We start from the raw sequence: 26,111 nt of genomic DNA on the forward strand, positions 1-26,111 counted from the left end.
ACCATACACTATAACACAAAATGAAAATTTCATAATACACATATTAAGCTGTTGTATATTATATTACTGTACATTGGTTGGTAATGGAATTTTTAAGGCGTATTTCTTACCTTCTACCATATTCCTATACGTTAAATTATATATTCTACAAAAGTCCTCTTCCGAGGTGGTTAGCATATCTTTTAAACTCAAATCTCTATTCAATTCCATATAGAACGACATAAATTTATCGTGGTTTTCCGGTAAAGTGTTTGGAATCTTGGGGTGTGTTACCGGTTGACCATATGAAGGGTAGAATCCAGTTTGGAATAAGAATTGATAAACGCTCAGGAACTCTCCGTTGTAAAATTTATTCATTATACTGAAATGTCTTGGTATTATTCGATCATAAAGAGAAAAACTTAGATATTTAGGGAAATCCAGTAAATCTGATACTGATTTACCCATTACCCTTAGCAAATATAATGTTTTAGGCTTCACATTACGATCAATATTATATGATAAGAGTTTGGGAAAACTTCTAACCAATTTATTTACTACTTCGTGTGTAAAGCTTTCATCAATGTCGTATATTTTCAAACACCTTTGTTTATAACTTCCGTTTGAAAGTATTCCAGGACTATAGATACAAACTCTAATTATTTCGTTATAGCTCATTCCAATTTCAGTATGCAATTTCATAATTCTATTTATTAAAGTGGCTGTTTTAAGTATTCCTAGATTTTTGTTAAATTTTAACATTTCCTTGATACTTGAAGGTGATAATTCACTAATGCCCTTTATTAAATATTCTTTTAGCTCTTTACTAAAATTGATTGTAGTTGGACGATCAAATTTATTAATACTTTTCTTAGTTGTATAGTCTGAATTTCCATCAAATTGATCAGAAAATGATCTGTCCATAGTCTTGTCATGATCATATTCTTCCTCGGAGCATTTTATCTCTAGTTCCAGGGCCTCTTCTAAGAACTTTGTTAGGGCAGAATCAGTGTTATAGGTTGGATAAAACTCTCTTATGGGTTCAGGTCTCGCTTTTCTTGGTAATAAAAACTTCTTATTAAATGGGTCATTTTTTAGTCTTCCAATTATTGAATATACCATTGGTTTATATCTCATGAACACTCGTTTGATTTTTCCTTTATATATATTACCCTTAGCCATTGTTATGTATGCTATACTATTATCTGGTAGTATTATAGGCTCTGGCTTATTATTATCCTCTGAATCTGTTTCATCCTTTGGTAGCTTCAAATTATCGTTAAATTTACCTAAAGTTAATAAAAATTGGATAACATTAGTGAAATTGTTTGTTTTGGCCAAATATGCCATTGAATAGTTAAGTAGTCTTAACAGTTCATAGTTTTCGAGATTTAAAACTCCAGGCATTCTGAGCTTCTCCACCAAACCTACCAGCTTTTCTGTTGGATAATTCAGCAATATTAATAAATTACTGGCTTCTCCACTATTATCATACCCAATTATCTTCTTATTAACCTTTAATGAGTGTCTATTCATCAATTTTTCTGACCTAGTTAGGGGTAAAATTTTGCCGTCTGGTCCCTTTTGAGGCATAATCTTAGGCAACTGAGTATATGTCCTTTCCAGAATCCTGTTACATCTAGTTTGGTCGTGTTCTTGTTTAAACCACCTTAAGGCTTTGAGTGTTTGTTCTGAAGGTTTAGCAAAGAATTTATGCCAAAAATACCTCCCGTGCGATATCCGTTTCAGGTTCCAGTCTTCCTTGTTGGATGGAGGTCTTGTCAGGTCATTATCTTCAACTATTTCCTCTAATGGTTCATCCTCCGAAAGTGGAGCCAGAGGTAACACGTCAGTCAGAACATTATTAGCAATTGGTATATTATGACCCTTTAGATCTTCTCTAGATGAAGAACCTGGCGGTTGATCTGGATTAACAATGTTTTCAGTTTTATAAGGGAGTTTTTTGAAATATTCGTTTATATGATGTTGTGTTTTATATTCATCAGTATCAAGAGAGATACCTTTGTTTCCAAAAAATATATTACATGTTAAATCAGACTTATTAGGATTAAAATTGCTTAAAATATTAGGATAATTAATGTAAAGAAGTTTATAATTGTGTGAAATGGAATTGATAAAACTAATGCGGAAGGCCAGTAAAAATAAAAGAGAATTATAACACAATAACATGTTACAACATATTTAAAAAATTAATTAAGAGAAAAAACTTGATGATATAAATAAAAATAAGATGAATGAATAAAATGTGTAGAATACTATACCCACAAATTGAATTAACTGATTTGAATTCTTTAATTTTATGGAGATTCCACCATTCATAAGAATCACTCCAAATATATTAACCAAATTTAGGTATAACAATGGTGTATTCTATAATGTTTGGAATAATAATGATAAATTGGATCCAATATTAATTAATAACACCAAAACTAATTTAAATGAAAACACAAAACTAACTAATTATAATTTAAACGAACTAGTCGATAGCATTTCCCATTATTTAAATAAATCAAACGTTAGTTTGCATGGATTATTAGATTATAACTTAAATAGATTAGAGAAACTGAATTATGAATCCAATAAAATTGTAAATAAATTGGCCAAAATTCTAAATTATAGGATTCTTAGTATTTCTGACAAGTTAAATACAAATCAATTGTCCAAATTAATCTTCTCCCTTACACAATCTACTGAACAGTTCTCTGATTTAACCTTAAAACTTTTCGAATTATTCCTTGAAAAGTCTAATTTTAATGTAGTTTCAACTCATAATAATGATGTGTACGATTACTTTTTAGTTTTATCCTCATTTCTGATATTTAAAAGTAAATTCAGTAATGAAACAATTGAAAATAAATTAATTGATAAAATAAATTTAATAAATTTTAATTATTTGAATTTGAGTAATGACGTTTTGTTGCAATTTTTACAGACTCTTGCTTTTTTAAATGGTGAAAAAATACATCAAAATGTCCTTGAACAAATTTTTTATAAATTAGATGTTGAAAAGGTAAGAAAACATCTTTTTAATTTTTTTAGATGGCATTCAATGAAATGTGTACATTAGTACATACATACTCATTATTGCAGACTAATATAACTTTTGATGCTCAGAACATTATGGAGGTATTTTACACTTATTTAAGATTATTATTAATAGAATGTATTGGAAAGAATAAATAAGAATGTAATGGAAGTGTATAAAAATGATGTGGAATTGAGTATAGAATGTTTGCCTAAATTATTTCATTATTTCTACATTACAAATGACTTGGATAATCATTTGATGAGTTTATTGGTAAGCTAATAAATGATAATATAATTGATAGGTTGAAATTATAGTGAAGAGGGACATTACATTTCAATTTTCAAACTACTTTTATCGTGTCACGTTTCCAATATCACTTTCGAACCTGATTACATAGTATTTCAATAGACCACTAATATTAACTAGTTTATTATACATTGTCATTGTGGTTTAGTGATGAAGTTGGAAAGTGGATGTTGGACCAATTAATAAATAACTATGATAATTACGTAAACCAATTGTCTAACTTTTTATTTATTCTAATGGTATTTAGTAGTCATTTATAAATTTCATTATTTTTGTAAAATTAGTAGAATATTTAACTGTATTTGTGTTTAGAGAGTTGCAAGCAGTGCTAGAATTGAGCCTAATAAAGCCTTAAATGGAGAGAAAGGTACAATGGTGGAGAGTTTATACGAAGAGGCATTGATGTATTTGAATGAAAAGGTTTATTTACCAACGAACCGTTCAAAGCTTTTGTATCTCTTCGATAAGATTATGGAATTCATTCAATCGGCAGATTCTGATCAATTTATCCAAGTAAGTGTGGTATAAATAAGGATGTTCAGATATTGCACGTGTTATCGCATAAACTGGTTAAGATAAATACTGGGATGAAGTTGAAGCTGATGAATGAATGTAAAGAAAGAGTAAACTCAACGTCAGTTGGAGGAATATCACACGTTTTGGAATTTATAACTTGGGTGTACAGTAATAAGAATCCAGACTGTATTACAATACTGGAAGCATATCAACAGAGGATACTGTCAGATATCAGCACATATAACACAGGAGATCGCAATTTTATAACAACGTAACGATATAAATTTGTAGAATAAAGATTTTTATAGGAGTGAATTGTACAATGACTCGTATTTGAGCAGTGTGAAGATACTGAGTAATATACTGTACATATTTGATTGGGCCAGTTTATATTCCTCTGACCTCTCGAATGAAGTGTCATCACTAATCAACAATAATACGCATATGGTAATTGGTTTTGTTTAGTAGTAGTGTTAATTAGAAGAAAATACAGAAATTGGGTTAAGAGGGAATTTAGTCCAATACATGAAATGTTAATTAGTTCCATAGTTATACAAGTAAATGATTGGCGTGTAGTTGGTTGAGGGAGATGTAAGTGATATTTGTCACATAATACATTACATATCAAGAAGTAATGAACAACAAAATGAAATCTTTTACATTGTACTGTTTGATAAAATGAAGAATGATAGTGAAGTTGAGCCGACAGACTTGGTATTGCTGTTGGAATCATTCATAGCAAACTCATTACACTTGAGATATAAAGAATTATTAGACGAGGTTGAGAAAAGAGTAAGATAATAAAATTAATATTGAGTGTAGGTGAAAGAAATAAGAGGAGAACAAAGGGTAGTTAAACTTTTGGTTGATTGCCTAAATAAAGTAACAAATAATAAATACACATTTAAAGAAAATGATAGTAATTTTACATTACAATTGGAGTCATAAATTAATTTATAATTTTTTTAAAATTTTATTTTTTACTAAATATCTACACTATATTTGTTCAGTAACACGATACATGTGTTTTATGAAGAATAATTTTTGTTTTTTATTTTTTTTGTAAATTAATGGCTTGTTTTAGATTAATATGGATTTAGTATATTCGTTGGATGTCACGGGAGAGTCGTTCTCTGAGCCTTTGGACTTGGATTCCGAGACTCAGGATGATGAGCCCTCAATTAACGTAAAGGAGTTTTCAGACTCTAAATTAAATGTAGTGGACGAGGAAACGAAGGTAATTCGGATAGATTTGGCCACTCATATCAGAGATTTATCCTCAGTCAACCAGTCTAGCTGCCCGGAGCTTTATGAACTGTATCGCAAAATTACCATGGATATAAGGAAGTTTATTTATAATTCAATTATTAGTGAGGATTTCTGTGTTAACTTCTCCATATCTCATGGAGACTCAGATAATAAAGTCGAAGGAACTGGAAAGGGTGTACTTAAGTCAGATAACAGTAATTTGGTAGTGAATATGGAAGATGTTACGCCTGAACAACCTAATTCAGACCTGAAATCAGCAATGTCAATTGATGGACTAAACGAAGTTATGTCTATAGAAATGATGAAATCGTTCTCTTCATCAAACTCAATTCAGTCAATAACATCGTCCTCCTCGCTTTCATCCATTAAAAACGATCATCTCGATGATATCGATGAGATATCACCCAGCACTAACCTCGATTGTATTGTATTGGAGTTGTCACCAAATAAGCTTAATAGAACAGTGACTGAAATGGCTCACGTCCAGATGAGGAGATTTTTCTCATCGTATCCAAAATCATTCAAAATCGCAACAGGAAACGTTGGGGCTGACGTTTACGCAATGGGCAAGCGTTACTATATCACATCTGATTCGCAAGCTTCTGATTTTAATATTGACAGTTCTCAACCCAGTCATAGTCTATTTCTCGCTCATTTGTACCGAAGGCAACGGAGTATATGTTACTACTGCGGTTTTACTAGATGCGCCAGGAGCGCCTCCAGTAAGAACATGTGTGAGTATCAAAAGTGTATAAAATGTGTTGCATATCACAAATGGAGCCGAAACTCTTGTAAGGCTAATGGGAAACTCCTTGAACACTACTTATCTCAGAATGATTGGCAGATTCGCCGGAGTAACTACTGGGCATCTGTGCCCAAACACATTAGGCAGATGCTGCGTTGTTTCTACTGTAATAATGAGGGTGATGCTAATTTCAAGTGTCAAGGTCTTTCATGTCCTGAGGGCAATGCTACACTGAGGATCAGGTGTTTGGAGTTAATGGGTGCTAACGAGTTAAATTCCGAGAGAAGGAGGATTCCACACAACTTTCCTCACCTAAAGCGGATCAACTTTGTTTTTGACAAGGATTTTAAACTTAAATAAATTAAAAATTAGTTTTTATGTTGTATTTTTATAATTTTAATTTATTCTTTATAATTATATGTTATTCACAGGATATTTCATACAAGTAGGATTCTATATAACTTTATAAAAAATGAATATAAGTAAATTTCTACCTAAATCAGTTGTAAACAATTGTTTGAAATTTTTGTTGGTAATTTTGCTCGCCATCTTTAACCAGTAACACAAGGCATTCCACTTTGTCATTCCGTCTGTAGGCCATTCGGAAGGGTCGTGCCTCTTATATTCTGTTATATAACCTATGCTATAGAAGGCTAATAATACCATTAGTAGGGCACCAATCCACTGGGTTGGAAGCAGAACGTGTGTAACTCCACCATTACACACCAATCCTGGAAAACCAGTTGCCAACATGATCTCATGACACATATAAAATATTATGGTTAGAAATGTAGACATTTTGGGTTGATTGACAATAGATCTAGAAATACTGGAATCTCTATAGTGAATTGAATATACAAATATAACAGCTAGGATGATTTGAAGTGGAGCCAATATATCAAAGAAATGCCAGATCCAACCATAAACAACAGCACCCTCTTGGGGTGGCCAGCCGCTATCGGGTTTGTCTGCGTTGTATTTTGTCCATCCTCCGAACTTAAATAGATATGAATGTAGGAGGAACTCGGTTTTGGGAGACCAACTTGGAGCATACTTCGTAGTGAATGCGAATATCAGTGGTGGGAATGTTGTCAGTATCAGGAGTACCATTTCAATCTTATCAATGAGATAGAATGGTACAATCATACCAGGTGCGATACCAGGATAAATTGAATACACAAGACCCATACCTACAATGACCAACAGTACTGGTGAGATAACAGGCCAGTTGGGTGTATCGGGAGAAGCCTTTGGAGCCCTATATTTGTGGAACGCCACAGTCCATAACACAGATGCCACAAGAGCAATGAATATTGAGATTGAAATATCTATGAGAACTACAAGGTAGTCGGAATTGTATTTCCTGCGATTACCAAATATAGATGTAGCAAAGTAGAGTATTGCAGAGGTTACAATAGGAAATGAATTTTCACCAGCAATATAATATGGAAGATATCTATAATCTACAGCATACACCAATACCATGTTAATTCCAAATACAAAGCCAGAAGCCGCCATAATCCAATAATAACCAGTAACACTACCCTGATCACCACCAGTAACATACACTATGAACAGAATTACAAATGTAAGAAAGTTTAACCAATTGGTAAACATTGAGGGAATTGTAATGATACATTTCTTATAAAAATATATAGCATTGGAATACTCTTCCTGAAGATTTTCGAAATCAGTTTTAACTATGTACTCAGTCTCACCTAGTAGCTTGTATACAGTAACCACTGCATTGAAATTGATGATGGCATCCGAGGCATTACGGTCGACTGCAGTATATAGTTCACCGGAGTAATACTTGATCTTGGTAAACTTTAGGATCTCGTCATATACGGCCTTGAGATCTTTGTAGGCATCATACACATCTTTGACATTTTGTTCTTCATCATCTGGTAGTGATGTACCTTTTGCTTCTTGTTCATTGGCCTTGTCTAGTAATTGTTGGTATTTAGGTTGTTTTGATATTTCATTGTAAGCTTTTGTGACAGTTTCGAATCGTTTTATGACATCTGTGGCCTTAGATCCATCATCACCACCATCGGTTTTGATAGCTTGTACCAGTAATAGGGCTTTCTGTTGGAGACCATCACTACCATCTTGACTGGCTGCATTAGCTAGTAAAGTGGCTTGTTGTCTAAGTTCATCAACACGAGTTTTTAGTTCATTGGCTTTCTCTTTAAGTTCTTCTGATTTTTTGGCTAGTTCCTGAACCCTAAGCCTAAGTACATTTACATATGACTTTTCAAGGGAAATAAACTTTTCTTTGACCCCTTTAACCTGAGGAACTTCTTCTGCCTTTTGTTCTTTAACTTTCTCCATCAGTGTTCCATAAGCTTCATCCACTGCTAGGTAATTTGTTACGATGGTAGCGTCAATCGTATCTGCATTAATACCTTTAAGAGCTTCGGCTTTCTTAACTAGATCATCCAATTCAGCATTGGCATGAGTATGAAGTGCTTTAAGTAGTGTATTATCAGGCTGTTCCTTAGCAGAAGCACCAGCAGCCTCATTCTGAAGTGCTTCGGCCGCTTCATGAAATTTGATTGCTTTCTGCTGGATCCTGTAGGTGATGAGCATTTGGTAATAGGTGTTCTTAGCATCAAGGTAGGCCTTGATAACCGCGGTGACATTGGGATGATTGGTTAGCTTACTTTCATTGGCTTTACCCATTAGTTTATCGTACAGTTTTTCAACATTGTCAAATGCGCCTATGACTCGGTGGGCATGACCACGCGCAGTAGCACCACCACCCTGACCAGCTCTAGCAGCTAGTGCTTCTGCTTTCTCATATAGACCCGTACTACCTTTCTTGGCTGCCGTCTTAAGTTGTTTGGCATCACCTTTAAGTGGTAGAAGTGGACTACTACTAGCAGCCCCTTCTAGTGTATTAGCTCCATTGTGAAGTTCTAGGGCCTTCTGAGCCAGTTCATTGGCTTTAGCTTCGAGTTTATTTTGAGCATTATTACTTTTATCAAGATCAGTATTCTTTGTGGAGGCAAGTTCACTTTTAGATTGACCTCCAGCATTGGTTTTAAGTTTTCCCGCCTTCGTCTTTACTTCATAATTATTGATTCCGGTGGCATGAACTCTTTGAATCTCTTGAGTGTGGTTATAGACTTGTTCCATAATGTTACCAAGCAGCATACTCGGTAAACACCAAAGTTCCAAAGCACTTGAAGTAGTCCTAACGAAGACACTGAATAGGTTTTCTGGTAACTTGAACCGCAACAGAGCATATGGAGCAGCACTGTACGAAAGCCTAATATTAAGCATCATAGCTAGACCAGCAAACATGTAGGCGAAGATATTAAGTGTCGCTTCTTCAGATTGGTGATAATTCGTAGTAGGACTAGGATCAGCCATTGTTGCGATATAGATATACTGAATGGACTATTTCAGCCGAGTGTTCCTGAATCGATTCCTGTGAGTGTATTACTATATTACAGAAATATTACTTAAAATAACAGTATCCATCAGAACAAACATTAAACTTTATCATAATAAAAACCATGAGGGGAGTACCATCCACCCAATGAGATAATCTTGAAATAATACCAATAACAAATTTCGTTCCATTTTGTCATTCCTTCTGTAGGCCAGTGACCAGGATCATGACTTTTATATTCTATAATGTATCCCTCGCTGTAAAATGCGAGGAAGATCATAAATAGGGCGCCCACGTATTGAGCTGGAAGCAGAACGTATGTGCCTCCATTATTACCAATGACACCTGCAAATCCTAATGCCAGAAGAATTTCATGGCACATATAAAATATAATTGATAGTGCAGTAGACATTTTCGGTTGATTAATGATAGATCTGGAAATCGCAGAATCTCTATAATGAAGTGAGTATATAAAGATAGCAGCAAGTAAAATTTTGATAACGATCAGGATATCAAACAGGTGCCAGAACCAATTATGAACGGTACCATCAGATTGGTAGGGTCGCCATCCACCCATGCCATCAGGGTATACGTATGTGGCTTTAGGTGAATACTTTTTAGTAGATGGGAACCTTTGAAGTAGTGCTACAATGACTGGTGGAAAGAATGTGGCTATCAGAAGTACCATTTCAATCTTATCAACGAGATAAAATGGTACAATCATACCAGGTGCGATACCAGGATAAATAGAATAAACAAGACCCATACCTACAATTACCATGAGAGTAGGAGAGATTATTTCGCACCAAACTTTACTATCGGTATCAAAACCTTCAGCAAATATGTGACCATATTCAACAGTAGTACCATCAGTATTGCCACTATCACAGTGTCCATAGGCTATGGTCCATACCACAGCTGCTACAAAAGATATTATTATTGCAACCCAAATGTCAATGTTTACTATTAGGAAGTCACTATTCCATTTCCTTCTATTACCAAACAAGAGTGTTGCAAGATAGTGTATGAATGACGTGATGATTGGAAAACAGTTCTCACCAACTATATAGACAGGTGTATAATTCCAATCAGCAGAATAAACTAGAGTCATATTGATACCAAAAACAACACCAGATATTGCGATAACGAAGTAGAATACGGTGAGGTGACCTTGATCACCACCCATCAAATATACAACTAATAATAGTACGTAAGTGAGGAAGTTTAACCATTGGCAGATGATGGAAGGAACTGTAATGAGATGGAACTTGTCAAGAGTTTTAATCATATGGAGTGCATTGAATGCAGATGTAACAGCTTGAAGTTGAGAATCTTTCTTTTTTGCTTCTGCATCTGATGCCACGTCGTTGTATGCATCAACTACCTCTTTGTATTTGGCGAGAACCTTCTGGGCATCACCATTAATACCACTAAGTTCATCGAGTAACTGTTCAAGACCCTTAGGATCATTAGGTTTGCTGGCTGCTTGTTGAAGTGCTGTGGCTTTAGCTTTAGCATCAACTTCAGCACTACCAAGTACACCGTGAAGCACACCGGCTTTAGTAGATAGCGTACCGGCCAGACCTGATAGACCGCTAGCCTTAGATTTGAGTACCTGGACTGCTATCGGGAGAACCACGTTGTTGTAGCAACCTTTCTGAAATAGGTCCATTATGTTACCAAGGAGCATACTTGGTAGGCACCATAGTTCTAATGCACTAGCCATTCTTCTGACAAATACACTGAATAGATTCTCAGGTAACCTGAATCTAATAAGTGCATATGGAGCAGAACTATATGAGAGCCTAATATTAAGCATCATAGCCAGGCCAGCGAGAACATACGCTGCAATAAGTAATCCACAGCTATCTTGACCTATACCCGCCGGACCAGTACAAGAAGGACACTTTGCCATTTAATAGATAATTAAGTCACAGTAGTGATTTACACTGTAGAAAAGTGAAGTAGTAATAGTGTTCCTTATAATGTCCCTGCTGTTATTACTTTAATCTTTTATTACTCCTAGCCATTATTACTATATTACAGAATATTACTTAAAATCACAGTATCCATCAGAACAAACATTAAATCTTATCATAATAAAAACCATGAGGGGAAAATCAACCACCCAATGAGGTAGCCACCAAATAATACCAAACACATACCACACTCACTCTGTAGGCCAATGAGCAGGATCATGACTTTTATACTCAATAATGTAGCCCTCTGAATATAGTGCTAGGAAGACCATAAGGAATGCACCTATCATTTGAGCTATCACTGTATATTCAGCTGCATTACCTACCATGCCAGCGAATCCTACAGCAAGTGAGGTCTCATGACACATATAAAATATAATGGTTAGAGCAGTAGACATTTTGGGTTGATTAACAATAGCACGAGATATATTGGAATCTCTATAGTGGAGTGAATATATGAATAGATAGGCTAGGATGATCATAATGAGAATCACTAGGTCAAAGAAGTGCCATATCCAAGCATAAACAGTATTATTAGATGCTTTTTCAGCAGCGGGGTCGCATACTTCTTTTTTTTGTGCTGTTGATTGTTCTTGGTCTTTTATGTGTGTGGCTGGGTATGGTAGCCATCCACCAAAACCGGTATTAGCATTACCAAATCCATGCCATACGTATTTAGTTTTAGGTGACCAGTTTGGATGGTCTTTTTGGAGTAGTGCAACAATAACTGGTGGAAATATTGTAGCTATCAGAAGAACCATTTCAATCTTGTCAACGAGGTAGAATGGTACAATCATACCAGGTGCAATTCCAGGATAAATAGCATAGACAAGTCCCATACCAACTAGTACAATCAGAAATGGTGAGACCATAGATGGTTTGGCATTAGTATCAGAGAAACCTTCAGCAAATATGTGGCCATAAGTAACAGTAATGAGTTCAGTAGCAGCATCTTTTTTACTATAAGGAGTACCAGTATTAAGCTGCTCGCTGAGTGTAAAAGTATAGGTGATGTTAGTTTTAGGATGAGTAACAGTATACTTATAAGGAGGACCAGTACTAGGAGTTTCTGTATAAGTAGCATTCTCATCCTTATTACCATCCTCATATTCGATAGTAAGTTTTTTCTTACCAGCATCAGTAACAGTTATAGTCTTAATAGGAGCAGTATTAGTTACTATCCAGATACCATAGGCTATAGTCCATACTGAAGCTGCCACAAAGGATATCAGGATTGCTACCGAAATGTCAATGTAGACTAGTAGAAAGTCACTATCGTATTTTCTACGATTACCAAACATTAGTGTACTTAGATAGTGTATGAATGAGGTTAGAGCTGGAAAACAATTTTCACCAACAATATAGATGGGTATATAATTATAGTCAGCAGCAAAGACCAATGGATTACTGATACCAAAAACAAATCCAGACACTGCTATAGTCCAATAAAAGGTAGTTAGACGACCAGAGTCTCCACCCATCAAATAAACAAACAATAAAATTACATAAGTTAGAAAATTTAACCATTGAGCAATTATCGAAAGACAAATAACGGCATAGAATTTGAGTTCTCTGGATTTGTGGGTGTAGTCGCCATAGCCGCTGAGTCCGAGATCGTTACCGAATTTGATGACTAATTTAACAGCTAGTTCGATTATGTCAGCAATGATGAAACCTGGCAGACACCAAAGTTCCAATGCACTTGCCATTCTCCTAACAAATACACTGAATAGATTCTCAGGCAACTTAAACCTAATGAGAGCATATGGAGCAGAACTATAGGCAAGCCTGATGTTTAGCATCATAGCCAGGCCAGCAAGAATATAGGCTGACTGAAGTAATTGGCATTTACCCCTAGCACCAAACGCTTCAGCCGGCTTACAGCCATCAGGACACCTAGCCATTTATTGCGATAAGAAGTGTTTAGAAGTTGTTATTAACTCCTTGATTAGTTTATGAGTATTTGATTACGAGTATCTAGTGTGACCTATATTACTTGCTAATACTCTTGGAGTTAGTTATTATTAATATATTACAGAAATATTACTCAAAATCACAGCATCCATAAGAACAAACATTAAACTATATCATTTAATTTATACTATACTATACATAAATGTAGAAACATAATTAATTGTTAGAAAACTATCAATACAATAACTAGAATAGTTGCTATAATTGATAGCGTAAGTATGAGCCTGATAATTGAGGGATTATCAGTGTCCAAAAATCGCGATAATTTTCTCGTCAGTGTATTTATATGCAATTGAGACTCAGTCATCTGCTCCTCAACGTCTCTCAGCAATCTAAAAATAATTTTTGTATTAATTTATAGTGATAAATATGGTTAAATGACTAGTTAGAAAGTATTGAGATACATATTTTGTGATTTGACTTCTTGATTAAATTGTATTGCCTGAGTGTGAAGGGTTTGAGCTGAACCGTGTAACTCATTTAAATGATAATTCTGCTGATTTAACACATCCTAAGAACATTAAATCAATCTTGAAATTACTTGTTGATGCTGTAATTGTACATTTGAATAATCTGAGGCGTAATTTGTTTGGGCAAACTTCATTTCCTAAAAAATAATTAGTAGAGTAAAATGTTACATTTGTGTGTTGAACGATTCCATTTAACTTGGATTTAAACTCATTAATGGTTTGCTGTCTTGAGTCGATGAGAGTTTGAGAGATTTTATATTTATTGGGATTCTGTTGAATGGCCAGAATTACCTTCTGCAACTCGCCAATATCATTCTCTATGGAGCTACAAACAGACGCCAACTCGTCACCACTCCTCACAGCCTCATTATTATCATTTTTCAAAGACCTAATACATAATCATATTCATATATTATTAATTTTTATACCCAGTATTGTCGTAAAGTTGACTTTGAAGCAAAATCGCCTTCCGTATACTTTTCCTTACTTTACTGTAGAATTTATTAAACAATAATCAAGGTTTATTTAAAAATAATGTATGAATTTACTTTTCAGCTTCATCGTAAGGATCTTTATCTAATCCTTCAATCATCACTATAATACTAATACTACTGGAGTAAAACTAAAGAAATTCTATACACATTTACCGTGATTATATAATTTAAAAAATACTTTAAAAAACAAATATAAATACAGTTTAAAAAATTATTTTTGAAAAATGTTAGCAATAGAGGACATCGGGTACATTGCCCTTTTTCTGAAACAGAACCTTTTCTTTTGCTTTCATTAAATCGGCTTGAGTAATTTGCATTCTGCGTTCTCTGAGCGCCAGCAAACCTGCTTCTGTACACATTGCCTTAATATCTGCTCCGCTGAGGTCGTCCTTATTGACCACGAACTCGTCCAGGTCCACATCCTTGCTCATGGTCATCTTCGATGTGTGGATTTCGAATATCTTGCGCTTAGTTTTGCTGTCTGGGTTCGGGAGCTGGATCTTCCTATCGATTCTCCCCGGTCGAATAAGCGCTGGGTCGAGCGATTCAATTTTGTTTGTCGCCATAATCACCTTTACATCCGATTGAGAGTCAAATCCGTCCAACTGGTTTAACAGCTCCAACATAGTACGCTGGATTTCCTTCTCTCCTCCACTCGTCGCATCGTACCTACACCAATTTATTACCTTAATATATATTATAATGAATTTTCAACATTTAAGATGTGTATATATTACCTTTTGGTCCCTATCGCATCGATTTCATCAATAAAGATAATTGAGGGGGCATTATCTTCTGCCACCTTGAACATCTCCCTGACAAGCTTAGGTCCCTCTCCCAAGTACTTTTGGATAAGCTCAGACCCTACTACACGAAGAAAAGTGGCTGAAGTCTCATTCGCAACTGCCTTGGCTAATAAAGTCTTACCAGTGCCTATAACACATATTTACAACATTTATAAAAAGGATATTATTTAATTAGTCGTTGAGAACGTCATATAATATTTTTATTTAACAAATATGGCTACCTGGTGGTCCGTATAGAATTACACCTTTTGGAGGTTTAATACCGATATCGTCGTACAGCTCAGGCCTTGTTAACGGTAGCTCAACTGCCTCTTTGATCTCTTGAATCTGTTCCTCAAGCCCTCCAATATCATCATACGACTCAAGAGGTGCCTTTTCCACCTTCATCACGGACACCAGTGGGTCAACGTCGTCCAAGAGTATTCCCACTATACTATTGGTTTTGTTGTGCAATAGCACTGAACAGCCTGGCTCCAGGAGCTCCTTGTCCACAAAGGAGAGTATATTAACATAATATTCAGGTCCTATTGAGGATGTTACGATGGCGTGGTTCTCGTCGATGATCTCCTCCAGGGTTCCCACGCTCATTGGGGATCCTCTGATATCATCGAGCTTTATCAAGTCATCTTGGTTCTTTGTTTTCAAGGGTTTATGTAAAGATTTATTTGTTATATACTATGGAACAATTAGTTATATTAATAAATTTGTGTAAATAAAGGTGTAGAATATATTTATGGAAAATAATAAATACCTCCTCTTCTAGTAATAAATAATCCTTGATTCTTTCAAGTTTTAACAATCTTAATCGGCATTTTGAATTTGGAGTGACTAAACCAAATTATTATAATTTTTATAACAATTTTTGTTATTATTAAAATAGTTATTTAAATTATAAAGAGTAATCTTGCACCTGTTGGTATTCTTACTGGCGCCAATTGCCTTAACATTTTCCTTTTTCGTTTACCAAATGTAACTGGCTGGTCTGAACGACTTTGTCTACCATCATTCTTGTCCTTTTTATCATCTACAAATTGATATACACCAAAATACTGGATTTTATTAGTTTAATAAATTAGATAAAAGTATTACCTGGTGAATTACCCGTTCCTTGAGTATTTCCCATTTTTATATATTTAGAATTATTTATTCTAATTTCTTGTTCCCCACTCTGCCTTCTACACAATTTATTCCTTATAATTCTACACATACTTACACATAATTACTAAAATTAATCAAAAATTCTCAAAAATTATAAAATCAAAGTTAATGAATGTTATTTTTGTAAATTCAAATTTTTTCTGAACTTTTACAGAATCCACTCACACCAATATATATACCATGTATTACTAAATATTATGTAGTGTAATTTAGTGATAGATTAATTGATCTCAGATGCATTGGATCTTTTTGTAACAAATTAGCCGCGAACTTATCAAGCGGGTTCTCAAACTGTGGTTCAATTAAGAGGTTAACGAGTCCAATAATGGCTGTGTCAATTGTGTAAATCGGCAGCCAGTCCTCCCTCAAGATATTCAAACAAACTGCTCCCTTGCATTTATCCGCGTTTGTTCCCAGTATATTAGGATGTATTATCTGATCATTTATGCTAATTTATAGTTTACAATCGATTTGTTAATATAATGTGACCAGATAATATAACTGTGTAACTGTGTTACTTTTGATGTGCAATAGATTTTAGGTCTATCGTTAGGATATTGATTGGGAATATGAAATGAAAATGTGATTTTCATATCCTTGTAAATGCCCTCTTTTGGCTTGATCAATATCTCCATATTCATGATGTTGTTAATATCAGGGAATCTTATCTCAACGCCTTCATACATTCTCAACTCAGATAACTCTAAAAATTATAAAAACATTAGGGTATTACCTTTTTGAACCCTTAGCATAGCTGGTGATTTAACATTAGGTTCCATTTTGATTACTCAACTGTGTTAAAAGGTATGTTGAACCCCTTGTAAGTTGGTGGATAAGTTTACTATTATTTGAAATTGCATCATGAAAATTCTTTTCCTGTTCTTCACTCAATACTCTACCACTTCTACCATTAATGCCGCTAACGTGAGATTTTTGGGCTTCCGCTTTAATATTTTCAAGCGTATCTTTACAGTATTTAATTCTTAGTGCCCAAGAGTCTACAGATAACTCCGAGGCTGTTTGCGATAAACATGTCTTGTGTGCCTTATCAGCCACATGGTCCTTCAAATATACTCCTTTATACATTGCAAATTCTATAAATTTTTATTAGAAATTACTCATTTTCATAAATAGAGAATTACCATCAATTAGAGATGCGACTTGGACTTGTTTATAAAAAATAACTTGTCCTTGGTTACGCAAATTCAACAACTAAAAACCCGATGAGCACTAATTAAATCATACCATTCTTCTCAAGTGTAACGAATTTTCTAGTAAACTTTTACAATTTTCTTGCAAGTTATCAAATGTTTTCTTTAGTATTTCTAGTTGGTTCAAAGACTGCTGTACCTATCAAAATATTAAAACTTGGTATCATTTATACCCTTTTCTCCAAGTCATCAACTCCAAATATATGTATTATTGCAACTCTAAACAATTATTAGAATTAGATATTTGAATTAAGAATTAAATACTTTGTTGGATCTGGATTATTTTTTTTGACAGCTTGAAATCGATCATAGCACGATTCAACCTCTTTTGCTAATATTTCTAGTCGTCTTAAATTTGAATTATACTGTGCCACGTTAGTCTTATTATCACCGTATAGTCGATGATATGCTAGTTGTCTATGGGAGTTTAGTAACAGATTATCCAAATCATCTTCAAGCATTTTGTTTATTTCTGGAGCTCTTTCCGGCTCATATGAGTATGTAAAAGACACCAAATCGAAGCTACGCTTCTCCAAAAACCGTACTGTCTCGTCCTTCACGTGGGCAACCTTATCAAGAGTTATCTCCCCTAAGATAATATTAGTTAAAAATATTATTAGGGTAATAATAAAATACCATGAAGGTTGGGAGTTAATGAATTATTTAGATGGTCTAGCATTTTATTACAAATTAAACAAAATTTAAATAATTATTTTAAAAATCTCAGGTAAACAAGTTTGAAATAATTTAAATAAAATGGCATCAAACCATTTTTATATACAAATAATAAAAATAATAACAAAATGAAGAGAAGAATTATATAGTGAATATCACCACATGAATATAATAAAATAACCATTAAATTATTAAATAATTCAAATTTATTATTGTAATTTAGTTTAAAATTTATTATTACATAAAGATTAAATTACACATTTGAGAATAACCTTCAGAAGATTCTAGATGAATTAAATATATGAACATAATATATATTCATTTAAGATTTTTAAAATTTTTATTTATTTATAATCACAATATTTCTTTTTTCTCAATTAAACTTTATTTACATGTGTTTTGTTAGTAGTTATAACATTGGATGTTGGAATCCTAGAAATTACTCAATTATATATTTTTATAAATTATATTATTTTATTTAAAGATGGAGTTGTTTTTAATTTTTTAATATTTTAATAAAATATATTAATTTGTACATAATAATGTTAACTCTATTAATAATTTATTTTCATAAAACCGAAATGATTCCAAATTAAATTTAATTATGAAGATGAAATGTGAAGGAATATTAGATGGAGCATTTTCTGAATGCTTTTTCGTTTCTACTAATTATTAACTCTTTTCAGCTTTCTTTATTCCCTCTTGAAATCTCATGTGTTAATTTTAGTAACAAAAAATTTTCACATAATTTCATTAACCAGACTATTATACCAAATAAACACCCGCCTATATTATATAATCCGATAACTAACCAGTATTTTATTATTTCAATCCTTATAAATATATAATTAATTGGTTTTTAGTGAAGAAGATGGAAAGGAAATTGGATATAAAGTTGATAAGTTTAAAGTAAGTTATGAAAACAATGTTGTTTTTAGTTGGAAGGAGTTCCAAGATTATATGGGTGGATGATGGAGAACTTCTCTAGGGTTAGAATACCCCTAGATGATTCTGAAATAAGTAATATATTACTCAATAGAACACAAAATATCCAAGTGGATACCAATTCATATTAATTCTTAGGTAAAGGAGTTGATTACTTTTACGTTGATATGAACGCTGTTATACATTCTGCAACTCACGGGAATATTTTCCCGATCCTAATGATGGAAGATCAGGTATCTATACACCATATATTATACAAAACATAGTACTAATATATTTATAGCAAAGAATGAGAAGAATAGTAGCCGCTTTGTTAAATACGTTTAACCTTGTGAAACCCAAGAAGATGATGTATATTGGAGTTGACGGAGTGTGTCCTTCAGCTAAAATCAATCAACAGCGTACAAGAAGATTTAGGCTCTACAAATCTAGCAATTCTGTATCCATCATATTTATGTGTAATATGATGTAGGATAATGAATACTATAAAGTAGAAGATGGAAAAATGAAATATAAAGTTAATAAGTTAAAAATCGGAGCATACGATAATGTGTCATTTAACCCAAGTTATATATCACCAGGGACACAGTTCATGTCAATGATGGATTCAGAGATTAGGTAACCGAATTATTTCCATATATTATATTACACACTATATAATAGGAACTGGATAGCACTTCAAAATTATGAAGGAACTTGGAATGACTGTTATATTGTTTATAATGGAACAGATGTACCAGGTGAAGGTGAACATAAAATTTATGATACAATTCGTAAAGTTAGTATTAACAGTTACTAGAATATATAAATTGTGTATTTAAAATGAGTAGATGCTGGAGTTGGACCCCGATGTAAGGAATTCAACACATTTGGTATATGGACTGGACGCAGATTTGGTAATGCTATCGCTAATTACAAAATTACCAAAAATGTATATTTTAAGAGAAGAATATAGTTACACACCTCACATTTTGTCAAAAGAGAAACCGGATCCTTACTATTCCAAAAAAACAGGTACACATTTTGAATTCACCTAGTAATATTTTATTACGTGTAGGGCTTTTGCATATACATGGAAAGGACTTTATAGATTTAAAATCCAACAATTATGAAGTGCTGTCAATGAATCTTCTTAGAAAGGTTTTATAAACTTGAATAAACGCTTTTAGACCATGTATTCAAGGTGTATGAGTATTTCTGGATCAGTAAAGAATGATTTGAACCGCTTCCTGTTTATCCCAAACGCAAAAAACAGACTCACAGATGATTTCTCATTACTGTCATTTATGGCGGGTAGTAACATTAGTATTCATTATATTTAGGAAATGACTTTCTACCACATTTGCCAAGTGTGGAACTGTGTAACAGTAGCTTCAACGATCTCATAAATATGTACTATAAAATGTTGCCCAAATTAAGAGGCTTTTTAACACTAAACTACAAAATTAATATGTCAAGATTACAATTACTAATGAAGGTAATAAGGGATAATAGTTATGAATTCCCCTTGTGGAGTTAATTTGTTGATTTAGGAATTGTGTAAAAAAGAATTTGATTACTTCAAGATGAAATCGGTTTCTGAGAAAATAAGTGACTACAGTGACCCGAAGAAATACGCCAAATACTATTATGAAAATAAATGCGATATTGATTTCAACAATAAAAAGGCAATAAGGAAAATGTGTGAACAATACATTGAGGTATATTTTTACAACGACATTTGATTTTAGGGATTATTTTGGACATTGTCATATTATCATTTGGGTTGTCCAAGTTGGAATTGGTAACTGAATATAACGAAAAGATGATATAGGTGTTATAAATATCACTATGCGCCGTTGGTATCAGACTTGGCGAAGATTTCTGGAACTACAATTAAGTTCTATAAAGGAGAACCAATAACACCACTGGAACATTTATTGGCAATTACACCTCCAAATAATTCACAGCTTCTTCCGCCAGTTTATAGGTATAAATTGTTTGTTATCATAAATACTGTTTGGGATTGTGTAATCTGAGTTCTATAGGAGTTTGAGTGGTCCGGACGGTAGTTTGTGTCAATATTTTCCAGAAGACTTTGAAATTTGTCAGGACGGGAAGGATAATGAGTGGGAACACGTTGTGAAATTACCCTTTCTGGACACCAAACACCTGTGTCAAGTAGCCAGAAGCGTTAACGATGAGCTTAAATACAACAATTTGTACAAGTAATGGACTAGCTGGTTATAATGTTTAGGAATAAGCCCGGATCTATAAATGTGTACCATAGAAGAAATGATAATAATAAGAAAAATTAATATTTTCTAAAAAATACATATATAATAACTAATTAAAGATATTTTGACGGTTGATTATGAAATTGTAGTGATAATGTGGAAGGCAGTGTTGTAGATTAAATAATATTATTATGTGCCATGATAATAGTTTGGTGTATAATGATTTGGTTAGAAAAGGCCTGATAGTCAAGGATGGAATGAATTACGGAGCAACATTCAGTATATACGAAGGTAATTGATTTATAATTAAAATATGTTTAGATGACCCTGAACAATTTCATGGGCATGGATTAGTTTTTCTGAAGCATTCAAATGAGGAACTTAAGATCAGTTCAATAATTCGGTGGAATAGAATCTCGACATTTGCAAACAAAAAGGTATTATTGTAAATTTCATAAATTGGCTTAGACGATTATCGCATTTGTTGATTGTATAAATCAGACTGTAAAATATAGTTATCTGGAACGATATAAGCTTAAATAAATCAAAATTGGCGTCTGTTGCCATGGAATCACACACCCCCTTATATTCACAAATATTAATAATAATTTCGTATATAAATATACTCTATGTGTATACAAATAATTATAAATAATCATGAACTGAATATGAATTTCTCAAGAACTGTGTAACTTAATTATATTCTAATGGATTATAAGAATTTGACCGGATGGAATATAAGATTCAGCAATCAACCAGGAAAAGGAGAATCATACTACTCTGAAGAACAAATTCCAACTGAACGGTCAGAACACTCACTCCTTAAGGTTCCCTCAGGACTTCACTGTGGTCCAGCAGGAAGAAGAACACTAATTAAATGGCTAGAAGGTAATGGCGATTTAAAACAAAAATATTGTGTTTTAGACAATTATAAGCTCAGCAGAGGCATTAATAATGCAAACCCTGGAGTTATGGCGTGCCGACTTTGGCAGGAGTCACAAGGATTGCCAGATGAAGTATAAATTTTACTTATCGATTAGTATAAATAGTTATAATAACTATATGAATGGAGTTTGTATCTGATAATTAGGTTTCGAAGGCTATTGTTGGCCTACTGAAGCTACAAGGGATACCAACAAACATTACATACAGAGTATTGTTTGAAAATTACTTGTCAAAACAGCTCTCATCACTGATGAAAAGACATTCAGATTCACAAGAAAAGTATGTAAATACGATAAAATAAAGTTTAGATTGTCAATGTTGGCAGAGAAGATGATTTCCATGTTCCAAGTCACGCAAATACAGCCGTTGATTGTGGATGTACTCGACTTATTAGTGGAAATCCCACAATCGGCAATGGCCAAAATACTAGAAGACACATACTCATCGCATCATTTTTACAAAGTATAAGTTAAATATTTTGTGGATGTTTTAATTATAAATATTTTTAGATCAGTACACTTAATATAAAGCGTAAAATATGGTCAGCATCACCAGAAAAGTTAAACGAGACGATAATACCCTTGATTTTAAAGGCACTTTTCCTACTAAGATTAGGAGTATGTAAACCAAATGATAATAATAATTTTAGATATTTGATGACCAAATGGGCAATTTGTCCTCAAACGAGAATCTAAAGTAAGTTCTAAAATGAAAATAATTTATTAGTGAGTATAATATGTTGATTGGGCAGATGTTGCAATTGATTGGAGACCCTCAGGCAGAATGTAGCCGAATTGTTTACTGCCAAACGGTTACAATACTAAAACTTCTATTTATTAAAAGCTCACTGCAATATAAAACGAATACAATTAAACATACGAATGTAGTTAATGCAAATGATAGTAGGAATAAATCAGGAACTAATAAGAATGTAGAAGATAGAATGGTGAAGGTGAGTAAGACTGCAGAATGTAGTTTAACATTTCAAAGTGAAAGGTTTTCTGAAGTTAAAAATAAGAATCTGGACCTTCATTACACAAAAGTGCTACCACAAGATTTGTGTGACCTATACACAAAATATGCAAATAAAACTATCGGACTTTCGTATTCATATATAACACACTCAACGAATAACAAAATAAACTATGATCTAGAAGAAATTGTTGAATCTAACAGATCATTGAATGATACGTTCCACTCTACAGATACAGCTAAATCTGAATATAGAACCAAGTCAATGAATGAAACAACAGATTCAGTGAAAATTGAAAATATATTGGAAAATGTAATAAGTTCAGATATTGATAATGATTTGTTGTATCCGGATAGAGGAGAACACTACTATAGCTTAATAAGATATTCATTGGCAATGAAATGTCAGGAGATGTACAAGATCACAAACGCTAACATGAAGCTGATAGAGCCTAACTTCAACTTATTACAACTAATTAATAAGGTCCACAACTCTGTGGACAATAATCTTCCGACAGATGAACTAATTTCAATGATTAATAAAAATAATACATACAATATTACAGTCAAGGTAATTATATATATCTAAACTGGTATATAATAATAATATAGGATGATATGGAATTATTCAATATATCATTCATACTGTGTAATCCATTACTGTATAATAAAGTTGTATCATATTTTGTATACTATTTGTTCAATATGGACATGATGCTCCTGACATCGAAGGTAGAAATTGGATATTGGATTGCATTAATTTCACTGGGTACTATTTTAGAGATTTGCATTATTTTTAGGACTTTCGTGTACATATATCGGAATTGTCAAATTCATCCTAGAATCACAATTAAACAGTAAATTACTATTATACACATAAAATTCAAATATTTATTTAAAAATTCTATTAATGTATGATTAGATGTTATGAAAATAAATGATGATGATTTGGACTTGAAGAAGAGTGTGTCATATTTGAAACAGTATATAAAAGTGTGTAAACCAGTTTCACTCAAAAAGTTGCTAAAGTATATATATCCAATAGAGAAGGATAGCAGACTATTTATACTCAAGGTCCCGCCTTTTTTCTCTAACTTTTTAACCTCTAACTTGACGTCACAAAACTCGTCAGACAATAAAAGTGATAACTCGATTCATGAAGACTCAGTTAAGAATCCGTTTAGAAGATTAGGTGAATTTAGGATTGAGTTTGATGATAAAGAAGGTTCTGCATATAAAATATTCGAGGGTGACCCTGACACCTCTTTCCACAGCTTGTTAATTTTATACTTGCCAAAACTGGACTCTAAAAGCGTAAATGAGTTCAAAGGCTCATCAAGAAGCTTTCTTAACCTGTTTCGAAATGATCAAGCAGAAAATAGCCCCAAGGATACACCCAGTCGTACGCCTCTAAGATTCACTGATGAAGAGAACAAGAATATCATACTGAAAATACTGGAACAATTCGACCACCAGAAGTTCGATTCATACTCCCATATTGGGAATTTGCTGTCACTAACTAACAGACACTATTCAAGCGTTAAGTCGGCACAAACAACGATAGGACAAATTAACCTAGCACTGCTCAACATATTTCTAGAGAAACTATCAACATTACCCTATACAATGCTGAACACACTCTCCTCAACTTCAAATATTACAAAATTACTCTTCAAAATGGTAAAATTAAGATTATTTCTTGTTAAATTATATTTTATTAAGTTATAATATCTCATTGGTAAATTTATAAAAATGTAGGTGTCAATAGAGTTGATAAAAACGAGTTTGAAGAACGTTGATGGATTGAACCAGAATTCGGAAGGGTTGAAGAAATTCATATCATCAGATAGGTTTAAAAGGTAAGAAAGGTGTGTAAAATTGAGGTTTAGAGAGGCGGTGGTTAACTTTAAGACGCCAACGGATTATTTATACCTAAAGTTGTTGGCAACAATAATGTTCTCAGATACAGTAAAGGTAAATTTTGGTGATTTCATTATGGAATTTAGCCTAAGGACCCGGTTTTTAAGTTCGCAGAGAATGTTTCAAACTATAGCATATGTACTTCATTCATACTTTTGTACTATTACAAGGTAAGAGATTTGATTCAATGAATTTTTAGAAATACGGAAAGGATAAATCTACAGAACAAACATTAGAAAGGCTTTCAAAGTAACATTTACACATTTTACACATACTATTGGACAATACACATTTTGATGTAGGAACTGTCATAAAATCTTGTATGATAAGGAGAATAAAAATAACCCGTCTTACCCATATAGGAAGTGGAGTTATTTATTCCAGGAGATCAACAAGGATTAGAGAACAGTAAACCCCATGGGACAAATTTAATATATATATTTGTAAATATATGATAAATGTCTGTATTCAACTCTGAAGTGTTTCAGGGGAAATTTTGGTCTTTCTTTAAAAGGAATGAGAATCCGGAAAATGAGCTTAAAAATCTCTCAAAATACGAGAAAATCCTAGATTCGGAAAAACAAACACTAGAAGGTACAATATTCCACATTTTTAAACAAATTTTTTTCAGGAAACATAAGACAATCATTAAATAAATCGGCTCTAAAGGCTTTTCAGTTCTCAGAATCGTACGCTGAATGCTACGATCAGTGTGCCTCAAACGCACTAAGAACAACGCTCAAAAGCACAACCCTAGAGTCTTTACTACCAGACGAAGTTAAGTCCGGAACATCTAAGGACCTTTTAACAGTTCAAGATAACCCTGCGGAAAAATCACTGAAGGAACTAGCAGGACAAGTGCTAGACCAAAACCTGTTCGAGCCTCCAAAGCCTAACCCAGAGTTCTTTGTTAAGCAGAAGTTGGATAAACCATTGAGAGAAACTGTTCGAGATTCCGAACTCAAATGTGAAACACACTGCGCAAAAAAGTTTTACAACACTTTTTTTGAATAATTTGTTTAACTTTATGAATTCAATAAAAGTAAAAATTGATAAAATTTAATTAAAAATAGATTCCCTGT

At 33.2% G+C, this 26,111-nt stretch overlaps 12 protein-coding genes across 12 annotated transcripts, besides 37 other annotated features; 4 read left to right on the forward strand and 8 right to left on the reverse strand.

Moving 5' to 3' along the window:
- Positions 1 to 63: 63 nt before the first annotated feature.
- Positions 64 to 2,169, reverse strand: TA05985 (uncharacterized protein; the record flags this gene model as incomplete). The annotated part of the gene is made up of 1 exon (XM_948837.1): positions 64 to 2,169. One exon carries the CDS (start codon positions 2,167 to 2,169, stop codon positions 64 to 66), a length of 2,106 nt encoding a protein of 701 aa, XP_953930.1.
- Positions 2,107 to 2,169: a sequence feature (Signal peptide predicted for TA05985 by SignalP 2.0 HMM (Signal peptide probability 0.918, signal anchor probability 0.000) with cleavage site probability 0.588 between residues 21 and 22).
- A 130-nt stretch (positions 2,170 to 2,299) lies between these two features.
- On the forward strand, positions 2,300 to 6,224 carry TA05975 (uncharacterized protein; the record flags this gene model as incomplete). The annotated part of the gene is made up of 11 exons (XM_948838.1): positions 2,300 to 3,010; positions 3,040 to 3,126; positions 3,161 to 3,298; positions 3,330 to 3,424; positions 3,483 to 3,573; positions 3,647 to 3,847; positions 3,877 to 4,121; positions 4,159 to 4,297; positions 4,427 to 4,642; positions 4,673 to 4,732; positions 4,935 to 6,224. 11 exons carry the CDS (start codon positions 2,300 to 2,302, stop codon positions 6,222 to 6,224), a joined length of 3,273 nt encoding a protein of 1,090 aa, XP_953931.1.
- A 93-nt stretch (positions 6,225 to 6,317) lies between these two features.
- On the reverse strand, positions 6,318 to 9,242 carry TA05970 (Tpr-related protein family member, putative; the record flags this gene model as incomplete). Its single annotated transcript, XM_948839.1, has 1 exon — positions 6,318 to 9,242. One exon carries the CDS (start codon positions 9,240 to 9,242, stop codon positions 6,318 to 6,320), a length of 2,925 nt encoding a protein of 974 aa, XP_953932.1.
- Positions 6,492 to 6,560: a sequence feature (10 probable transmembrane helices predicted for TA05970 by TMHMM2.0 at aa 20-42, 587-609, 616-638, 643-665, 678-700, 720-742, 755-774, 820-842, 863-885 and 895-917).
- Positions 6,588 to 6,656: a sequence feature (10 probable transmembrane helices predicted for TA05970 by TMHMM2.0 at aa 20-42, 587-609, 616-638, 643-665, 678-700, 720-742, 755-774, 820-842, 863-885 and 895-917).
- Positions 6,717 to 6,785: a sequence feature (10 probable transmembrane helices predicted for TA05970 by TMHMM2.0 at aa 20-42, 587-609, 616-638, 643-665, 678-700, 720-742, 755-774, 820-842, 863-885 and 895-917).
- Positions 6,921 to 6,980: a sequence feature (10 probable transmembrane helices predicted for TA05970 by TMHMM2.0 at aa 20-42, 587-609, 616-638, 643-665, 678-700, 720-742, 755-774, 820-842, 863-885 and 895-917).
- Positions 7,017 to 7,085: a sequence feature (10 probable transmembrane helices predicted for TA05970 by TMHMM2.0 at aa 20-42, 587-609, 616-638, 643-665, 678-700, 720-742, 755-774, 820-842, 863-885 and 895-917).
- Positions 7,143 to 7,211: a sequence feature (10 probable transmembrane helices predicted for TA05970 by TMHMM2.0 at aa 20-42, 587-609, 616-638, 643-665, 678-700, 720-742, 755-774, 820-842, 863-885 and 895-917).
- Positions 7,248 to 7,316: a sequence feature (10 probable transmembrane helices predicted for TA05970 by TMHMM2.0 at aa 20-42, 587-609, 616-638, 643-665, 678-700, 720-742, 755-774, 820-842, 863-885 and 895-917).
- Positions 7,329 to 7,397: a sequence feature (10 probable transmembrane helices predicted for TA05970 by TMHMM2.0 at aa 20-42, 587-609, 616-638, 643-665, 678-700, 720-742, 755-774, 820-842, 863-885 and 895-917).
- Positions 7,416 to 7,484: a sequence feature (10 probable transmembrane helices predicted for TA05970 by TMHMM2.0 at aa 20-42, 587-609, 616-638, 643-665, 678-700, 720-742, 755-774, 820-842, 863-885 and 895-917).
- Positions 9,117 to 9,185: a sequence feature (10 probable transmembrane helices predicted for TA05970 by TMHMM2.0 at aa 20-42, 587-609, 616-638, 643-665, 678-700, 720-742, 755-774, 820-842, 863-885 and 895-917).
- A 122-nt stretch (positions 9,243 to 9,364) lies between the features above and the next one.
- On the reverse strand, positions 9,365 to 11,179 carry TA05965 (Tpr-related protein family member, putative; the record flags this gene model as incomplete). The annotated part of the gene is made up of 1 exon (XM_948840.1): positions 9,365 to 11,179. One exon carries the CDS (start codon positions 11,177 to 11,179, stop codon positions 9,365 to 9,367), a length of 1,815 nt encoding a protein of 604 aa, XP_953933.1.
- Positions 9,377 to 9,445: a sequence feature (11 probable transmembrane helices predicted for TA05965 by TMHMM2.0 at aa 19-41, 222-244, 251-273, 283-305, 317-339, 373-395, 408-430, 462-484, 504-526, 536-558 and 579-601).
- Positions 9,506 to 9,574: a sequence feature (11 probable transmembrane helices predicted for TA05965 by TMHMM2.0 at aa 19-41, 222-244, 251-273, 283-305, 317-339, 373-395, 408-430, 462-484, 504-526, 536-558 and 579-601).
- Positions 9,602 to 9,670: a sequence feature (11 probable transmembrane helices predicted for TA05965 by TMHMM2.0 at aa 19-41, 222-244, 251-273, 283-305, 317-339, 373-395, 408-430, 462-484, 504-526, 536-558 and 579-601).
- Positions 9,728 to 9,796: a sequence feature (11 probable transmembrane helices predicted for TA05965 by TMHMM2.0 at aa 19-41, 222-244, 251-273, 283-305, 317-339, 373-395, 408-430, 462-484, 504-526, 536-558 and 579-601).
- Positions 9,890 to 9,958: a sequence feature (11 probable transmembrane helices predicted for TA05965 by TMHMM2.0 at aa 19-41, 222-244, 251-273, 283-305, 317-339, 373-395, 408-430, 462-484, 504-526, 536-558 and 579-601).
- Positions 9,995 to 10,063: a sequence feature (11 probable transmembrane helices predicted for TA05965 by TMHMM2.0 at aa 19-41, 222-244, 251-273, 283-305, 317-339, 373-395, 408-430, 462-484, 504-526, 536-558 and 579-601).
- Positions 10,163 to 10,231: a sequence feature (11 probable transmembrane helices predicted for TA05965 by TMHMM2.0 at aa 19-41, 222-244, 251-273, 283-305, 317-339, 373-395, 408-430, 462-484, 504-526, 536-558 and 579-601).
- Positions 10,265 to 10,333: a sequence feature (11 probable transmembrane helices predicted for TA05965 by TMHMM2.0 at aa 19-41, 222-244, 251-273, 283-305, 317-339, 373-395, 408-430, 462-484, 504-526, 536-558 and 579-601).
- Positions 10,361 to 10,429: a sequence feature (11 probable transmembrane helices predicted for TA05965 by TMHMM2.0 at aa 19-41, 222-244, 251-273, 283-305, 317-339, 373-395, 408-430, 462-484, 504-526, 536-558 and 579-601).
- Positions 10,448 to 10,516: a sequence feature (11 probable transmembrane helices predicted for TA05965 by TMHMM2.0 at aa 19-41, 222-244, 251-273, 283-305, 317-339, 373-395, 408-430, 462-484, 504-526, 536-558 and 579-601).
- Positions 11,057 to 11,125: a sequence feature (11 probable transmembrane helices predicted for TA05965 by TMHMM2.0 at aa 19-41, 222-244, 251-273, 283-305, 317-339, 373-395, 408-430, 462-484, 504-526, 536-558 and 579-601).
- Positions 11,087 to 11,179: a sequence feature (Signal anchor predicted for TA05965 by SignalP 2.0 HMM (Signal peptide probability 0.161, signal anchor probability 0.704) with cleavage site probability 0.058 between residues 31 and 32).
- Positions 11,180 to 11,434: 255 nt separating this feature from the next.
- Positions 11,435 to 13,147, reverse strand: TA05960 (Tpr-related protein family member, putative; the record flags this gene model as incomplete). The annotated part of the gene is made up of 1 exon (XM_948841.1): positions 11,435 to 13,147. The coding sequence occupies one exon, from the start codon at positions 13,145 to 13,147 to the stop codon at positions 11,435 to 11,437; it is 1,713 nt and encodes a 570-aa protein (XP_953934.1).
- Positions 11,477 to 11,545: a sequence feature (10 probable transmembrane helices predicted for TA05960 by TMHMM2.0 at aa 20-42, 115-137, 152-171, 178-200, 220-242, 349-371, 381-398, 464-486, 506-528 and 535-557).
- Positions 11,564 to 11,632: a sequence feature (10 probable transmembrane helices predicted for TA05960 by TMHMM2.0 at aa 20-42, 115-137, 152-171, 178-200, 220-242, 349-371, 381-398, 464-486, 506-528 and 535-557).
- Positions 11,690 to 11,758: a sequence feature (10 probable transmembrane helices predicted for TA05960 by TMHMM2.0 at aa 20-42, 115-137, 152-171, 178-200, 220-242, 349-371, 381-398, 464-486, 506-528 and 535-557).
- Positions 11,954 to 12,007: a sequence feature (10 probable transmembrane helices predicted for TA05960 by TMHMM2.0 at aa 20-42, 115-137, 152-171, 178-200, 220-242, 349-371, 381-398, 464-486, 506-528 and 535-557).
- Positions 12,035 to 12,103: a sequence feature (10 probable transmembrane helices predicted for TA05960 by TMHMM2.0 at aa 20-42, 115-137, 152-171, 178-200, 220-242, 349-371, 381-398, 464-486, 506-528 and 535-557).
- Positions 12,422 to 12,490: a sequence feature (10 probable transmembrane helices predicted for TA05960 by TMHMM2.0 at aa 20-42, 115-137, 152-171, 178-200, 220-242, 349-371, 381-398, 464-486, 506-528 and 535-557).
- Positions 12,548 to 12,616: a sequence feature (10 probable transmembrane helices predicted for TA05960 by TMHMM2.0 at aa 20-42, 115-137, 152-171, 178-200, 220-242, 349-371, 381-398, 464-486, 506-528 and 535-557).
- Positions 12,635 to 12,694: a sequence feature (10 probable transmembrane helices predicted for TA05960 by TMHMM2.0 at aa 20-42, 115-137, 152-171, 178-200, 220-242, 349-371, 381-398, 464-486, 506-528 and 535-557).
- Positions 12,737 to 12,805: a sequence feature (10 probable transmembrane helices predicted for TA05960 by TMHMM2.0 at aa 20-42, 115-137, 152-171, 178-200, 220-242, 349-371, 381-398, 464-486, 506-528 and 535-557).
- Positions 13,022 to 13,090: a sequence feature (10 probable transmembrane helices predicted for TA05960 by TMHMM2.0 at aa 20-42, 115-137, 152-171, 178-200, 220-242, 349-371, 381-398, 464-486, 506-528 and 535-557).
- A 233-nt stretch (positions 13,148 to 13,380) lies between the features above and the next one.
- On the reverse strand, positions 13,381 to 14,279 carry TA05955 (uncharacterized protein; the record flags this gene model as incomplete). The annotated part of the gene is made up of 6 exons (XM_948842.1): positions 13,381 to 13,549; positions 13,622 to 13,728; positions 13,759 to 13,824; positions 13,856 to 14,075; positions 14,116 to 14,178; positions 14,236 to 14,279. The coding sequence occupies 6 exons, from the start codon at positions 14,277 to 14,279 to the stop codon at positions 13,381 to 13,383; spliced, it is 669 nt and encodes a 222-aa protein (XP_953935.1).
- Positions 13,387 to 13,455: a sequence feature (1 probable transmembrane helix predicted for TA05955 by TMHMM2.0 at aa 199-221).
- A 129-nt stretch (positions 14,280 to 14,408) lies between the features above and the next one.
- On the reverse strand, positions 14,409 to 16,110 carry TA05950 (26S proteasome subunit 4, putative; the record flags this gene model as incomplete). Its single annotated transcript, XM_948843.1, has 6 exons — positions 14,409 to 14,850; positions 14,919 to 15,114; positions 15,209 to 15,662; positions 15,739 to 15,815; positions 15,898 to 16,011; positions 16,077 to 16,110. The coding sequence occupies 6 exons, from the start codon at positions 16,108 to 16,110 to the stop codon at positions 14,409 to 14,411; spliced, it is 1,317 nt and encodes a 438-aa protein (XP_953936.1).
- Positions 16,111 to 16,340: 230 nt separating this feature from the next.
- Positions 16,341 to 17,231, reverse strand: TA05945 (ubiquitin-conjugating enzyme E2 (RUB1); the record flags this gene model as incomplete). Its single annotated transcript, XM_948844.1, has 3 exons — positions 16,341 to 16,580; positions 16,610 to 16,848; positions 16,961 to 17,231. The coding sequence occupies 3 exons, from the start codon at positions 17,229 to 17,231 to the stop codon at positions 16,341 to 16,343; spliced, it is 750 nt and encodes a 249-aa protein (XP_953937.1).
- Positions 17,232 to 17,384: 153 nt separating this feature from the next.
- Positions 17,385 to 18,035, reverse strand: TA05940 (uncharacterized protein; the record flags this gene model as incomplete). The annotated part of the gene is made up of 4 exons (XM_948845.1): positions 17,385 to 17,495; positions 17,530 to 17,575; positions 17,621 to 17,945; positions 17,993 to 18,035. 4 exons carry the CDS (start codon positions 18,033 to 18,035, stop codon positions 17,385 to 17,387), a joined length of 525 nt encoding a protein of 174 aa, XP_953938.1.
- A 600-nt stretch (positions 18,036 to 18,635) lies between these two features.
- TA05935 (5'-3' exoribonuclease (XRN2, DHM1)) lies at positions 18,636 to 21,187 on the forward strand (the record flags this gene model as incomplete). The annotated part of the gene is made up of 15 exons (XM_948846.1): positions 18,636 to 18,689; positions 18,718 to 18,845; positions 18,895 to 18,940; positions 18,970 to 19,051; positions 19,115 to 19,209; positions 19,260 to 19,415; positions 19,449 to 19,594; positions 19,640 to 19,754; positions 19,807 to 19,990; positions 20,034 to 20,116; positions 20,146 to 20,272; positions 20,299 to 20,453; positions 20,509 to 20,657; positions 20,790 to 20,945; positions 21,004 to 21,187. 15 exons carry the CDS (start codon positions 18,636 to 18,638, stop codon positions 21,185 to 21,187), a joined length of 1,860 nt encoding a protein of 619 aa, XP_953939.1.
- Positions 21,188 to 21,383: 196 nt separating this feature from the next.
- TA05930 (uncharacterized protein) lies at positions 21,384 to 25,431 on the forward strand (the record flags this gene model as incomplete). The annotated part of the gene is made up of 16 exons (XM_948847.1): positions 21,384 to 21,483; positions 21,514 to 21,629; positions 21,912 to 22,208; positions 22,283 to 22,416; positions 22,446 to 22,599; positions 22,647 to 22,754; positions 22,787 to 22,833; positions 22,864 to 23,680; positions 23,722 to 23,878; positions 23,910 to 23,966; positions 24,032 to 24,789; positions 24,868 to 24,968; positions 24,999 to 25,083; positions 25,116 to 25,199; positions 25,229 to 25,278; positions 25,332 to 25,431. 16 exons carry the CDS (start codon positions 21,384 to 21,386, stop codon positions 25,429 to 25,431), a joined length of 3,165 nt encoding a protein of 1,054 aa, XP_953940.1.
- Positions 23,743 to 23,811: a sequence feature (2 probable transmembrane helices predicted for TA05930 by TMHMM2.0 at aa 599-621 and 634-656).
- Positions 23,848 to 23,878: a sequence feature (2 probable transmembrane helices predicted for TA05930 by TMHMM2.0 at aa 599-621 and 634-656).
- Positions 23,910 to 23,947: a sequence feature (2 probable transmembrane helices predicted for TA05930 by TMHMM2.0 at aa 599-621 and 634-656).
- A 56-nt stretch (positions 25,432 to 25,487) lies between the features above and the next one.
- On the forward strand, positions 25,488 to 26,043 carry TA05920 (uncharacterized protein; the record flags this gene model as incomplete). The annotated part of the gene is made up of 2 exons (XM_948848.1): positions 25,488 to 25,623; positions 25,661 to 26,043. 2 exons carry the CDS (start codon positions 25,488 to 25,490, stop codon positions 26,041 to 26,043), a joined length of 519 nt encoding a protein of 172 aa, XP_953941.1.
- Between the last annotated feature and the right edge of the window lie 68 nt (positions 26,044 to 26,111).

The sequence above is a fragment of the Theileria annulata genome, chromosome 1 (genome assembly GCF_000003225.4).
Source record: "Theileria annulata chromosome 1, complete sequence, *** SEQUENCING IN PROGRESS ***".
Taxonomy (NCBI): Eukaryota; Apicomplexa; class Aconoidasida; order Piroplasmida; family Theileriidae; genus Theileria; species Theileria annulata.